This window comes from Brassica napus, chromosome A2, assembly GCF_020379485.1.
Source record: "Brassica napus cultivar Da-Ae chromosome A2, Da-Ae, whole genome shotgun sequence".
In the NCBI taxonomy this organism is placed as follows: domain Eukaryota; kingdom Viridiplantae; phylum Streptophyta; class Magnoliopsida; order Brassicales; family Brassicaceae; genus Brassica; species Brassica napus.
The window spans coordinates 2,916,272-2,931,659 of record NC_063435.1 but is presented as its reverse complement, the minus strand read 5'-3'; the positions used below and the strand labels follow the sequence as shown (position 1 = coordinate 2,931,659).

The 15,388-nt window shown below is 31.8% G+C and overlaps 2 protein-coding genes across 2 annotated transcripts; one reads left to right on the top strand and one right to left on the bottom strand.

The window, feature by feature from the left end:
• Positions 1–4,003: 4,003 nt before the first annotated feature.
• LOC111204612 (protein phosphatase 2C 70) lies at positions 4,004–7,626 on the bottom strand. Its single transcript, XM_022699716.2, has 13 exons — positions 7,351–7,626; positions 7,012–7,198; positions 6,721–6,867; positions 6,447–6,622; positions 6,200–6,358; positions 5,964–6,107; positions 5,811–5,872; positions 5,529–5,667; positions 5,320–5,414; positions 4,745–4,860; positions 4,521–4,653; positions 4,377–4,431; positions 4,004–4,277 (listed from the first exon to the last, which is right to left on the bottom strand). Exons 1-13 carry the CDS (start codon positions 7,492–7,494, stop codon positions 4,146–4,148), a joined length of 1,689 nt encoding a protein of 562 aa, XP_022555437.1. The 5' UTR covers positions 7,495–7,626; the 3' UTR covers positions 4,004–4,145.
• A 4,966-nt stretch (positions 7,627–12,592) lies between these two features.
• LOC106431471 (protein FANTASTIC FOUR 3) lies at positions 12,593–14,359 on the top strand. The gene has a single exon (XM_013872280.3). It carries the CDS (start codon positions 13,419–13,421, stop codon positions 14,274–14,276), a length of 858 nt encoding a protein of 285 aa, XP_013727734.2. The 5' UTR covers positions 12,593–13,418; the 3' UTR covers positions 14,277–14,359.
• The last annotated feature ends 1,029 nt before the right edge of the window (positions 14,360–15,388 follow it).

Below are 15,388 nucleotides of genomic sequence, written 5' to 3'. Positions count from 1 at the left end.
AGTGTATTCTTTTAGAATTTTTGATCAATAGGATGTATTTTTAAAATTATTTTCTAAAAGTTTCTATTTAAGGAAAGTTTTCATTTTTAAAGAGAAATATTGTAGATTTGAGATTTTGACTTGGAAATTGGGATAAATAGAGTTTTTGTTGTTAGAAGTGTATTCTTTTAGAATTTTTGATCAATAGGATGTATTTTTAAAATTATTTTCTAAAAATTTCTATTTAAGGAAAGTTTTCATTTTTATAGAGAAATATTAGAGATTTGGGATTTTGATTAGGAAATTGGGATAAATAGAGTTTTTGTTGTTAGATGTGTATTCTTTTAGAATTTTTGATCAATAGGATGTATTTTTAAAATTATTTTCTAAAAGTTTCTATTTAAGGAAAGTTTTCATTTTTATAGAGAAATATTGTAGATTTGGGATTTTGATTTGGGAATTGGGATAAATAGAGTTTTTGTTGTTAGATGTGTATTCTTTTAGAATTTTTGATCAATAGGATGTATTTTTAAAATAATTTTCTAAAACTTTCTATTTAAGGAAAGTTTTCATTTTTATAGAGAAATATTGTAGATTTGGGATTTTGACTTGGAAATTGGGATAAATAGAGTTTTTGTTGTTAGAAGTGTATTCTTTTAGAATTTTTGATCAATAGGATGTATTTAATAAATTATTTTCTAAAAGTTTCTATTTAAGGAAAGTTTTCATTTTTAAATAAATATTGTAGATTTGGGATTTTGACTTGGAAATTGGGATAAATAGAGTTTTTGTTGTTAGAAGTGTATTCTTTTAGAATTTTTGATCAATAGGATGTATTTTATAAATTATTTTCTAAAACTTTCTATTTAAGGAAAGTTTTCATTTTTATAGAGAAATATTGTAGATTTGGGATTTTGATTAGGAAATTGGGATAAATAGAGTTTTTGTTGTTAGAAGTGTATTCTTTTAGAATTTTTGATCAATAGGATGTATTTTATAAATAATTTTCTAAAAGTTTCTATTTAAGGAAAGTTTTCATTTTTTTAGAAAAATTTTGGAGATTTGGGATTTTTATTAGGAAATTGTGATAAATAGAGTTTTTGTTGTTAGATGTGTATTCTTTTAGAATTTTTGATCAATAGGATGTATTTTATAAATAATTTTCTAAAAGTTTCTATTTAAGGAAAGTTTTCATTTTTATAGAGAAATATTATAGATTTGGGATTTTGATTTGGAAATTAGGATAAATAGAGTTTTTGTTGTTAGATGTGTATTCTTTTAGAATTTTTTATCAATAGGATGTATTTTATAAATAATTTTCTAAAAGTTTCTATTTAAGGAAAGTTTTCATTTTTATAGAGAAATATTGTAGATTTGGGATTTTGATTTGGAAATTGGGATAAATAGAGTTTTTGTTGTTAGATGTGTATTCTTTTAGAATTTTTGATCAATAGGATGTATTTTATAAATAATTTTCTAAAAGTTTCTATTTAAGGAAAGTTTTCATTTTTATAGAGAAATATTATAGATTTGGGATTTTGATTTGGAAATTGGGATAAATAGAGTTTTTGTTGTTAGATATGTATTCTTTTAGAATTTTTGATCAATAGGATGTATTTTATAAATAATTTTCTAAAAGTTTCTATTTAAGGAAAGTTTTTATTTTTATAGAGAAATATTATAGATTTGGGATTTTGATTTGGAAATTGGGATAAATAGAGTTTTTGTTGTTAGATGTGTATTCTTTTAGAATTTTTGATCAATAGGATGTATTTTATAAATAATTTTCTAAAAGTTTCTATTTAAGGAAAGTTTTCATTTTTATAAAGAAATATTGTAGATTTGGAATTTTGATTTGGAAATTGAGATAAATAAAGTTTTTGTTGTTAGATGTGTATTCTTTTACAATTTTTGATCAATAGGATGTATTTTTTAAATAATTTTCTAAAAGTTTCTATTTAAGGAAAATTTTCATTTTTATAGAGAAATATTGGAGATTTAGGATTTTGATTTGGAAATTGGAATAAATAGAGTTTTTTTTGTTAGAGGTGTATTCTTTTAGAATTTTTGATCAATAAGATGTATTTTATAAATTATTTTCTAAAAGTTTCTATTTAAGGAAAGTTTTCATTTTTAAAGAGAAATATTGTAGATTTGGGATTTTTATTTGGAAATTGGGATAAATAGAGTTTTTGTTGTTAGATGTGTATTCTTTTAGAATTTTTGATCAATAGGATGTATTTTTAAAATTATTTTCTAAAAATTTCTATTTAAGGAAAGTTTTCATTTTTATAGAGAAATATTGGAGATTTGGGATTTTGATTAGGAAATTGGGATAAATAGAGTTTTTGTTTGTAGATGTGTATTCTTTTAGAATTTTTGATCAATAGGACGTATTTTTAAAAAAAAATTCTAAAAATTTCTATTTAAGGAAAGCTTTCATTTTTATAGGGAAATATTAGAGATTTGGGAATTTGATTAGGAAATTGGGATAAATAGAGTTTTTGTTGTTAGATGTGTATTCTTTTAGAATTTTTGATCAATAGGATGTATTTTTAAAATTATTTTCTAAAAGTTTCTATTTAAGGAAAGTTTTCATTTTTATAGAGAAATATTGTAGATTTGGGATTTCGATTTGGAAATTAGGATAAATAGAGTTTTTTTTGTTAGATGTGTATTCTTTTAGAATTTTTGATCAATAGGATATATTTTATAAATAATTTTCTAAAAGTTTCTATTTAAGGAAAGTTTTCATTTTTATAGAGAAATATTATAGATTTGGGATTTTGACTTGGAAATTGGGATAAATAGAGTTTTTATTGTTAGAAGTGTATTCTTTTAGAATTTGTGATCAATAGGATGTATTTGATAAATAATTTTCTAAAAGTTTCTATTTAAGAAAAGTTTTCACTTTTATAGAGAAATATTGTAGATGTGATTGTGATTTAGAAATTATGATAACAAGAATTTTTGTTTATAGATGAATGTGTGGTATTTTTAAAATATATATATTCTTAAAAATGCTATGTTAGGAAAGTTTTCATTTTTATTGAGAAATATTGAAGATTTGAGATTGTGGTTTTAAAATTATGAAAACAAAAAAAATTTGTTGATAGATGAGTATTTTTAAAAATATATTTTGATCAATATGTATTTTAAAAAAAAAAATTAAAACTGTTATTTCAAGAAAATTTTTATTTTATAAAAAAATATTGTAGATTTGAGATTGCGATTTAAAAATTAGAATATCAAGACAAATGATGATTAGCGAAATCCACTAGTCAAAATTTTGATTGTCGGGAAACAGTCGGAAACACACGTTTCTGATCATAATTAAAAAAACATATGTTTCCGATAAACCAATGATAAATATGACCGTCATGTATTTCTTCTATTTCTTGTAGTGAAAGTGGAGAGAAAGTGACATTAAAGAGCAAAGAAATAATGGTTTGGAGATACATTTTCTTTGGGACGATATGGTTAAGCGTTTTAGCTTTAATTTTATGACCACCGATACTCATAACAGTGGAAGAGACAACTCTTTGATCACATCATGTATGATACACCGAACATTTGATTTTTTAATATAAAATTTGATCCAAAATTGTTTAAATAGTATTGAAAAGGTAGGAGTGATAAAGTATGTAACATTTAAAAAGTTAAAAGCGAATAGGTATATATTAATAGAAAGTTGTAATTGTAGGACATTTACAACCAATCAAATTAAAAATATATTAATATTGAGTAATTAAATGTGCAATTTTTAAAAAGTTAAGCGGTTAGATACAAATAGGTGCAGATAGAAGTATGCAACTTTTGGTAACTATTTTTTAAAAACTAATTAAAAACACAACTCTTGTGACTAATAGACTTAGAGATGATGTTGAAAAGACACAAATATAATTTAACTTCTTTTCAATCAATGCAACTTTTTAAGATAAAAAAAAACACAACCTTTGAGACATATTTCTCTATAATTTAACTTTTTTTCAACAAAATCAATTTTTATGATAAAACAACACAATTTTTCAACATTAATTTTTCAACCTTAATTGGTATTGCTATTTATTAATTAGATATAAGTTCTGCATCTGAGGTTTTTTCTCATATACCCTAAGATACTAACAAATGAACAAAAGATTGTACACAGAAACTTACCAAATATATTACAAAGAAGGATCAAAATCTAAGTAAATAATGGAGGTGTTGTCCTTTGTACGCATCACATTAGCTTGATCAAGTAAACCCTTTGCTATTTTCTCTGCACTATCTTCTGTCCCTCTCTCTTTCTCTCGCATCTGGCACATTCAATTCAAAACATAACCATGAGTTTGATATTTTCAGACAGAGCAATAACCATGAAGCTTCATTTTAAAATAGAAAAAAAAAAGTTTAACCTGAAGCACCAGCTGCACAGCTTTACTCGGACTCACCACATCCCATAGTCCATCACTGCATAATTGTTTTTAGCTTTTTAGATTTACCAAAAAAAACGGATGAGAAGATGGAGATAAGCTTGTTATGGTGTTAGTGTTTCTTACCTAGCCAATACAGCAAACACGTCTTTATTAGATTGATCGATACGCAAAGGCTCACTTATATATGGCTCTGCGCTGAAACGGCCGTCTTGTTGCTTTGGAAATTTGTCTCCTAACATCCGCGCAAGGTTTATACCTGAAGATGATTATCAACTCAGATTTGGTTACTATGTTACAAAGGAATCAGAATCAGAATCAGAGGAGAGTTTGATTCATTGAGCTAATACCAAAGATCCTAGTCTCATTTTCTCTCAAAGATAGTCCTGCTTCTTGAATTCTTCTTCTCTCGGTTAAGCTAGCCACTCGATGATCTTCAGTCATTTGTATATATCTCCCACCAAGGCTGCCAAATTGGAAACCAAATCGTAATCAGTTAAAATAACGAGAAGCTACAAACTTATCATGCCGAGAGCATTATTTCCTGAGAGCAAAACAACGATCTGATGTGGTTATTAATTAAGATGGTATCAACGAAAATCTAGGCATAAACTCTTTTTCTATTTCTGCAAAACAACAATTTTACTACGATGCATAGATCTCTCATCTACTGATGTCTACTTGCTCTCCCACAAACCCTAGCCTAGAGTAGAAACAATCTACAGTTTCCAAAACAAGAGGCTTTCATTGAGAAGACCACACTCGCTCACACTTAAGACGCGCAAGATCATTGTTTCAAATTTGGGTTATATCATACCCCCTTCCTCTTTCTAAACTAACAAAATGCTTCTACAAGTTTATGCACCTTTAATGCAAGCTCAGTAACTAAGAATCTTAAGATAGCAATATAATATGTTTGACGTACTTGATTACACATGCTGAATCACCAAGATTGGCACACTGTGCGAATAAATTTTCTTCACCGTCTTTCCAGACCAAGAGGACAGTAGCTGTACAACCCTGCATGGACCGACTAGTTCATTCAGTACGAAGCAATGGAAAAACTGCAGCCAAGTCGTGAAGAAGAAAACATGCAATCAAATGAAAAGGAAAGAAAATGACAAGCTTCAGAACCTCATATAGGTGATCTTCCAAGCGTGCTTCTGTTTTCGCAAGCACGTCCTTGAGAACATCCGAAGCATCCCGCTGTGATAGCACCTTCTCCTTCTCCAGAGAGTCTGATAAAATATTCGCCAGAACCTCAGGAATAATTCTGGAGAATAAGTTACATGGGGTTATATATTCAGTATAATATTATCGTTGTTTGAGACAAAACTTTAAACCACAGTTGTTAGTCAGTGAAGCCTCCTAACATATTGTGAACAGAGGTAGTCTGAACCATAAACAATGACTCACTTTACAGCGGATTGAGCAGCCCCAGCTCCCCCATGTCCATCACAAACACAAAACAGCCCAAACTGAAACCGTATTATGGATTTAGAATTATGTTAGCAGAAGCAATGAAGTTTATTATCACATAAACAACTGAAGATTCCAAATCAAGGTAACCTTATTAACCCCAGGAAGCGGCCACTTGTAATAACAAAAATCTTCCATTGGAAGTTTCCTGCCTCCGCGACGCTTGGCCATGGGATCTGAGGCCACACCAACTCTGAACGGTGTCTTAAACTCATTCTGAGATGAGATAAGGACCTTCCAAAAATGAAAAGAAATTGCATGAAAAATGAATTAAGAAAAGCAAAAACAAATAAATAGAACACCATCAACCACTCAGATAGACTTACATAGACCTTTGTCGTTGTTCCCAAAGTTATTACATCTTCACTTGCAAGCCCAACGGGCTGACCCCACTTTCGGCTGCCTAAATCAGGATGGCTTACTGACCGAGAGTTCAAGAGAGTTCCATTTAAACTACCCATGTCTACCAGCTCCCATTTAAATTTCTGAAATCAAAGCCAGACAGGCATCACACAGAGAGTAATAAGATGAGAAATGCAGAAGTTGGATAAATAAAACTAAGTAGCTCCTCACAGTAGAGTTCCATGTGATTTGTGCATGCTTCCCTGAAACCTCAGGGTCCTTCAATATCATACCAGAAGGAGAAACCCTTCCAAGGCCCAATGGCAGCTTGGAAGTACTCACGGAGTGAACAGCAAAATGAAGCCCAATGGAAGGACCCGAAATGACCTCCAAGCACAGCCAACTTACTGCACTTACAACACAAACTATGATACATGTCTTGCACGACTAATTGAGATTGAAGTTATATTACACACCCTAGCAAAGCAAAAGAAAAGATAATTACTTTGATCATTAACAATTACTGGAGAAATCTCGGAAAGTCTCTCCTTCTCCAGATCATGTTGTAGGTTCTGACTTGTGTTGTCCTGCAAGTCATCCGTTTCCACATCTTCCAAGCCAACCTTGTCAGCTGGATGTTTAATCGTTCGACCTACCAAAGCATTGTCAAAACGTTCAGAAATTATTTGTAAAACAAAGCTATTCACCCACATAAATTAACGACCAATGCATAGACACAATGACTAATTTCCATGAACCTAATGATGTAGAGACTCACCAAAGCAGAAGAGTTTACCTTGGTTGAGATGGGGAGACGAAGAAGGAGGAAGCCTTTGTTTGTAAGCCCGTCCCTGCAAAAGCCCTTCATTCTGGTAACAAGCTCCCTCTAAATCATATTCCCTTGACCCCTCCTCACCGGTTTGGCCTTGGTTCAAATGCTCATCACCACCATCAGATACAAGCGGCCTCTGCAATTCCCCCAACTGCAAAAGAAAGTAATCACTCTTAGGGTTACCTTTCAAAGCAAACACTTATGAACGAATCTATCAATCAACACATTCTCATTCCCAATCAGATAATAATCAAACACACAATCAATAAGCCATTGGTGATCAAGCGTCTCGCGATTGATCACCTTGAAGGAAGAGGATCGGAAAAGGGGAAGGTAGCGCCATGGCTTGCAGGCGAAGAGGATGACGAGGGAGAAGAGAAACAACATAAGCACCATCAATAATAATAATATCACAATAATAATAACGTTCGTCTCTAACATCGCCATCTTCTTCGCTTCCCTCCCCCTTCCTGATTAGCTTCCCGATAACCTCGCTTTCATTTTTTTTTTCTTTTTTTTTTAACACTATAGAGAGAGAGTAGAGAGAGTCCATTCTTAATCTTATCTTACAGTTATGGAGAGTTATTATTTATTATTGACCGGTATTATGGTTATATTTTATTTGTTTGATACTCCACAAGACCATGTGTGTGTATGTATATCCCTTCTTGACCACAATAATCATATCTATTACCACATGAAATTTAAAAATGTGTAAAAAAAATAAAATAGCATTTATTTGGATTTTTTCCTTCCTATTGACTATGAATTATATTCTTTTCAATGATTAGTGGGTTACAAAAGATTTACCACAATGGTTAAAATACATGGTGGTAACATATGACTAAAACTCGAGATCGATTTACATGTTATACTCGAGATCGATAAAAGCTCGAGATCGATCTATTGAATTATCCTATTAAATATAAATCAGAATATCACAAATATCAAAAAAAAAAATCAATAAAGTATTATGAAGCAGGTTCGTTGAATAAATTGTGCTAATTATTCAGATTCTGATGATAAAAGTTGTTGACATAAGACTAAAACAATAGAATTCAAAGATTAGTGTATATTAGATTGTAATAGATGGTGATCGTAGATCTTAGTCATGTGATTCATCGGTTCTTTTATGCAACAAGCACACACAGAAAACAAATCATTTTCCTACAGTTTTATAAAACATATAGAACATCCGATCATGTTTGTGCATGTAAGTAAAAATGTTATTCAGATTATACCTTATTTCTTACATCAGAGAGATCTTCCATAGCTTTTTGTTTTATCAACAAGTTTGGATTAACTACCACATGATTACAGTCCCCGTATGAATTTATACTATACCACGAAATTTAGACAATTAATATTTTTACTTCCACATATTATAGATTTGGTAAAGTTTATATGTGGCTTTGACTATGAATGATACCATTTTTATAAATTTTCTTCATTCCCATTTTAACGTTATTTCTTTCCTAGTTATAAATTTGCTATTGTAATCTGTATTTTCAAAGGAGCCAATTGTGATGTGACACGTGCAAGTTCGTCACAAGAAAGCTTTGTTCAGTCCCATTTTAACGTTAATTATTTCTTGACTAGTTATAGTTTTTTTTGCTATGGGGTAATCTCTTTGTGAAATGTAGATGTATTTTCAAAGGAGCCAATAGTGACACGTGCAAGTTCGTCAGGAGAACGCTTTCTTCAGTCCCATTTTAACGTTAATTATTTCTTGGCTAGTTTATTCTTTAATTTTTGCTGTGGTAATCTTTTTTAGTGAAATGTAGATGTATTTTCAAAGGAGCCAATTGTTGACACCTGCAAGTTCGTCACAAGAAAGCTCCTTTGGCGTTTTATGTTTGTTTCCATGGCGGTTCCAGGAAGGGAAGAAGGTCACGTCACACGGTGCGATTCCTAGAAGAGAACACGCATGATGTTGCATCTTTATACATTAATTGTTTTATGTTTGTTTCATGATGTTGCATCTGTTTTATTTGTACGGTTGATTATTTTGTGCCTCTAGTATGGAACTTTCCTGCTTATATGTTCGATGAAACTTGAACAAGTCATCAAGGATATTGTATTGCTCTCACTGGTTATAGCTAGATTCATAAGATACGTCTAAGGCTATTAGATGGTTAGTTTGTCCCCAAACCAAATCATTTCAAGGTCCCAATAGTTAGAATTGTTAGAGATTTGTTGAGAGCTGCATTGATTTACTCTATTGACGTAACAATGTTATGCATATATAAACCAAGTCGGAGGTAACTTGGTGGTGAAAGGAGAGTTTGGGACTAGGCGTAAACTCATCGGTTGCTCCTGGTATGGCCTAACCTAACAATCACGAGCTTTCTCGTGTAAGATATGGATTCATCAAATCTTTGATGAATCAACCACATGTATGCTTTTTGACGAATAAGACCAAGTGCATCAACTAAATGTAAGTTTACCCGCGAGTGTTATTTTGTTCGTATTAATCTGTAGAGTTTATAACTAACCACACGAAAGCGTTTTTACAATATATTTTTTTATTTAATCTGGAAGTATCCTGAATTTTAGGCCCAAAGTCCGAACTAATCAATAACAAATAGTGCAACCCAACAGCTAAACTTTATCTCAGTTTTTTAAATGGGGTGAAGTCTTTTCTCTGTATAGCCACAAAGTGAAATGTAATGAGATGTTTTAGAACCTGATTGCTTAGAGCACCTCCAATGGAAGTTCTACCCATTGAAATTCTTAATATATATATATATATATATGTTATATATGTGTATGTAGTTTACCAGTATCCACCTATACCAATATACCACTAGACCACCACCTTTTTTACAATGTTGACATCTAAGCTGTAGAAAATTCAGCTTGTTTTAGATGATATGTGAGTAAGACATTAGTTATATGGATGAGATTGATATTTTCGTGTGGATCTCATGCTTCCGTATAAAAGCAAATGAGAAAGTTCTATACATATAAGCTTTTATATTCTTTCCCGGCCCTAGCTAAAGTTGTGAGCTATATATTTTTTTCCCAAAAAAAAAAAGATAAGCTCCCCATCTCATTCTAATGATAATTCAAAAGTTGGAGAATTTGCACATAAAGGTTCCACTAATAATATGGTCAAAAAGATATTGGTGGATGCATGGCTTTTCTTTGTTATGCAATTTCTATTGAGCCACGAGATGCAATACTCTTGTTTTACTCGATAATCATATAGCATACTTGGAGACGTAAGGCTTAAGTTTATGTCTCCACTTGAGCTTAAGTGGTATGACGTTTATCTCTATGCTTTTAGATCTTCCAATAGTTGAATACTTGAAACCAATAGCGAACACTGATGTATATTATATGATTCGAAGTTTCACACTGTTGAGTGATACGAAGTCAAAATATATTCTGTTTTTAATTTGATGCTTTTGCTTCTGTCATTAGTCACTGAATTATTGTAATCTTAATTACATATAGTAAAGCAGCTTTTGCATAAGGACACTACTCTCAAAAGCATTCTCCCTTCGAGAGGCCAAAGGTTGCTGTATTACTTTCTTCTCTTATATGAGGGTGGTTCGTATTTTAGGACCACCTATGCTGTTCAAGATTCAATTTGTGGATATTTTGTCTGGAGATTACGTCTGCAGGTCAGCTCCTTTTTCCAATTTTATTACTAAACTATGTCATAACTTTCATAACCTTGCTTACGTTAGAGAATCCTAATTATTATTTCATTATTTATTCATTCTAAGCATGTCAAACTAGTTGCTTAATTATATCATTTTTGATTCCTTTAGCAGAGGGAGAGGCACTAGTAAAAATGACATACTTATGGATAACACTATAACTAATAGCAAAACATAGTTTGTGATTACTTATTTCTGAGTTATATTGCTAAAACTGAAAACTTTCTTGAAGCACATGTTCTATATTATTTTTGTGCATTTTCTTGGCAATGAATATGAAACATATATTCATTTGCATCTGTTAGAGGAATTAGTAGTAATACTGATAACCAAACCACTGAGAATATTTAATAAGATGTTCCTTGTTTGTTCAGTACAAGAGAAGAGATGTTTTTTCTTTTGTTTGTTCTATAATATATAATCGAAGGTATAATCGTACCAAATATTTTTAGTAATATAATCTCTTTAAACACATAAGCTAAGATCCACTTGCGCTGTTCATGCCTGCAATAGACCTCGAAAAGACTAATGTGTGATTAAAGTTGATCATAGTATTATACAGCACATAAGCTAGCATTATGCTCACAGTTCATCAATGGTCGTAGCTACACATTATTTATTACACAAGTACAAAACTGAGATGGCTTTTCCTATTACAGGAAGCCCAGGAAGATCTCACAAAATCTCTCTCCCCACCCTCTTTGGAATAGGAACAGCTCACGCGTTCTAGCTTTTCTTTGTGTAAGCTATGTGGTAGAGAGGACTAGGTTACATTTGTTTATATAATAATAAACCCACATGCCTTGGAGTTACAGAAGAGTCAGTGACCCTAGGGCTTTTGTTTACTATGAAAAAGTGTCTTTTGTTGTTTAGAAATGGGGTTAAATACGTAAGCATCTGATTTAACAGAGAGACAGAAGAAAGAAAAGTGTTTAGTGGGGAATCACTTGTTGTTGCTGACGACTTAAAATGAATCTTAAACTGTCTTCATAAGCTGTTCCGTACAAGGTAACATGGCTTAAGAGGGAGAATCTTGAAATTTAATCTCAACATTTATTTTCTTGAGAAAAAAGCCGCTTACTGTTGGCTAGCCAAATATTCAAAGGGCAACGTTTGATGTTAACATGAGTTAACATTGACTTAGAAGCTAACTTAAACCTAGGTGCCTTCTTCTTATTTGTCTTTCAATCTTATTATAATTTGATTTAACTAAACCTTGGTCGCTTTACATTTGATGTGATTCTTTCATTATTTCTGGTAGCACAATAACACATTTGCATTCAAATACAGTGTTTAGGGTTTCATGTTTTGGTCATAATAAGTGGGCGGAAATTTAGTGTTTTTTTCTCCTTTATATTCAAATACACTGTAAGCGATGTGATTGTATTTTTCTGGCACACTTTAGTTTTCTTTTTATGTATTCTGCTTCCCGTCGTGGTTTCTTGATCTACATGACCATGCCTTTCTAAAACTTTGTGTGGAGACACATTTTCATATTTATTCCTTGATTAGTGTCAGTAATCATTATTTCTTGAGTAAATGGGATTTAGATTTCAAATTTAGTGGGCTGTTGTTATCATGTTGTTGAAACTGGGTGTAAGAGTTACCCGACATAGGTTTTGACTCTCCCTCTCTATGTGTGCCACACGACTCTTTGCTTTTAACATATGGAGACCGTTAGAGATAACAAACAAACACTCATTTTCATAATTTATAGCACTATTGGGGAAACCAAATTTGGGAACTTTCATAGCTTTTTGTTCTATTGTTTTATTTCTTGGAAGGTAAATATTTGTGTATATATAGATAGAGCAACCTGTGTCGGTAACTTTTTGACATGTTACTTCCATTATGTCTATCTCTAAATGGCCGACTGGTTTTTCGTATGCGTTTTGTTTGCTTTTCTGTTTCTTTTTTTCATTTAGATTCTATGTTATTTTATAATATTTCAAACTTATCAGAAGAGGAGATTCAGTTATACTAAAACGTTTGATAGAAATACTGTCTTTCAAAATGTAAACATTAGGAAGAAAAAAAATGTAAACATTAAGAACCCAAATGTTAACGCAAATATTTTATTTTTCACTCGGAACTTTCCTTATTCTCACTATTTTTGTTTGTTTGTTTTTCATTTTCCTGGTTAGTAGTCTCTTTCTGTCACAGATCACATGAAGGTCAGAATAATTCGGTTTTCCCATTGCCTGAATTAGTCAAAAACGATGATTAAATCAGTTTCATGGGACTATGCTTTCCAAATTGCTCCTTTTGCAATCAATTAAAGTCTCCCTTCATAACAGTACAAAAGAAAGGATAACATTCAAAGTTTTTCAAATTTAACCATGTGCACTATACAATGACTTATTTTCTCCTTTCACCTTTTAACACACACACACACACACACACAAGATTCTTATCTGCATTGTGTGGCATAATTATTTTTTAAAAGTTTTGCGTTATACAAGTGGTAGTGTGGAAAAGCTCCTTACCAACCTCTCTAGTCCCTGCACATTGCATAGTCGCATTTTCTCTTTCTTTTCTTTATTTATTCAATTTTGGGACACTACAAATTGGCATCCTCTCCCTCTCATTATCCTTCATTCTCATTTCCAAACACCTCTCTACTTCTTTGTTTCGCATCTCACAAATAACCTCTCCTTTTCTATCTCTATCTCTCAACAGATTTCATCTACTCCTAATAAGAAAATGGGAACTGTTGTGTATCAACAAGGGTTTCAGTCATCTCAGCTTAATGAGCCTTGGGCTTTAAGGCTTAGGCTATCTTCACCAACCCCTCACTTCTCTCAACCCTTAGCCCTCAAGTCTCATTTGCTTGACTCCTCTAATGCAAAAGACACCCAAAACAGCAACGATGACAAACCAGCTGCTTCCTCGGGTCCTGATTCGAGTAGCTGGAGCTTTATCCAGTCTCTATCCTCTGGCTCCTCCTCCTCTCTCTCGAAGACGACTAGCTCTGAGAAAGAGAAGACTTATGTTCAACGTCCTTCTTCTTCTAGAACTCTAAGCGACGAGAGCTTAGCATTGTGTACTGAAAATCTTGGAAGCGAAACTGGCTCTGATGTTACTGACGTCGAAGATCTGTTCTTGCTTTCTTTATCTGATATGCAGACCAAGAAACTCGAGGTAACAACAACGGAGACAAGAACGTTGAAAATTAAGAAAGGTTGCCCTAGTGATCTCCCACCTCCGTTGACCAGTATGAGAGGGTCTCAATGCATTCAAATGAGACCACACCGTGAAGATGGAAGATTGGTCATGACTGCCACAAAGGCACCGCCTCTTAACAGGTGCTTCCAAGCTGACCGAAGCAATGGTCGTCTCCGACTCTCTATCTTGAAAGACTCAGATGAGAATGTAGAAAACGAAGAAGTTAAGATTGAGACGGAAGAAAACGAAGAACACCAGGATGAGGACGAAGAAGACAATGAAGTGATGATGTACAAGGAGAATGTTCAAATATCAAGAAGATGTATTGAAGGCGATCGGGAAAACAGGAGATTGCTAAATTGGGAATCCTTCAGCATTGCTACTTCCCAAAAATAAGATACTCCTTTGTTTTGCTCTGTTTTTCACAATCATTTATTGTAATCTTTTTTTCAATTTTCAATAGAAATATCGCCGTTTCCCAACTCGGGAAAAAAAGTAGATTATAAAAGTGAATAAAAGAGATTTATTAATATATAATAGGAAGAAATGGGCAGAGGGAATATGCTCGTGGTCTGGTCGGTAGTTAATCTAGTTTGGTAAGAAAGATTCCCCTGAGTGGTCCGAAGTTAGTGGCATGCACACCCTCAACTTCGTTGGGACCATTGGACCCGGAAGCTTCCTTAATTTTCTCATGCCAATACTTCAAGTATATAAGCCTTTTCTCAAAAAAAAAAAAAAAATACTTCAAGTATAACCTCTTTAAATTAATACTCTATATATTAATATACACTAAAAATCTCTATAAAATAATATAATTTTATAGTTTTAAATTGAGTTGTTGGTTCAATTAGTATATCGATAAATTAATATATCTATAAATTAATAAAAATTATAGTTTTAGTGTAGTCCCAACATTATTAATTTATAGAAGTTTCAAATTGGTAGATTGACTTTAATAATCATTAATTTTAAGTTATATACTGCTATTTGAAGGTCAAATGAAGGTTAATGACAAACTCTTAATTGAGAAATGTATTATTTTCAAGTTATATATACCTTAGAAAAATGGTTACATAACCTAATGATTTGGATGCAAATGCTTGAACACTTAATTAAATGAAAACGGAATTTACAATTCACCATTTGAAATAAACATACAATTTCACATTCATTTTTATTATTTTTATAATTCTTTTGATATGACATTTATTTATATCCCACAAAACTTCAAAAAAAAACAAAAGCATATATCTATATAATATGTGTGTCAGTTTGTGTGTTAAAAATGGTATATATATATATAGCAAATAGCAAGCATACAATTTTGAGATATATTTGGACGTGAATATATGTATTCTCTCAAAGATAATCAATTCAATTGTATTAATGTATAGAAGTATTATTTTTTTCTTCTTTCGAATATGGGGTATCTCGGATTAGACTAATCTCTATAGAAAAGGCATTCGGTTTGACTTTTGACTCTCTCTCTAATACTCTCTCCATTTTAT

Coding starts and splice junctions, on each gene's coding strand:
- LOC111204612 (XM_022699716.2), bottom strand. CDS start 7,494: ATGGCGATGTTAGAGACGAACGTTATTATTATTGTGATATTATTATTA. Junction 6,623..6,720: donor AGTAATTGTTAATGATCAAA/GTAATTATCTTT, acceptor TTGTAAGTGCAG/TAAGTTGGCTGTGCTTGGAG. Junction 6,108..6,199: donor GAACAACGACAAAGGTCTAT/GTAAGTCTATCT, acceptor CATTTTTGGAAG/GTCCTTATCTCATCTCAGAA.
- LOC106431471 (XM_013872280.3), top strand. CDS start 13,419: ATGGGAACTGTTGTGTATCAACAAGGGTTTCAGTCATCTCAGCTTAAT.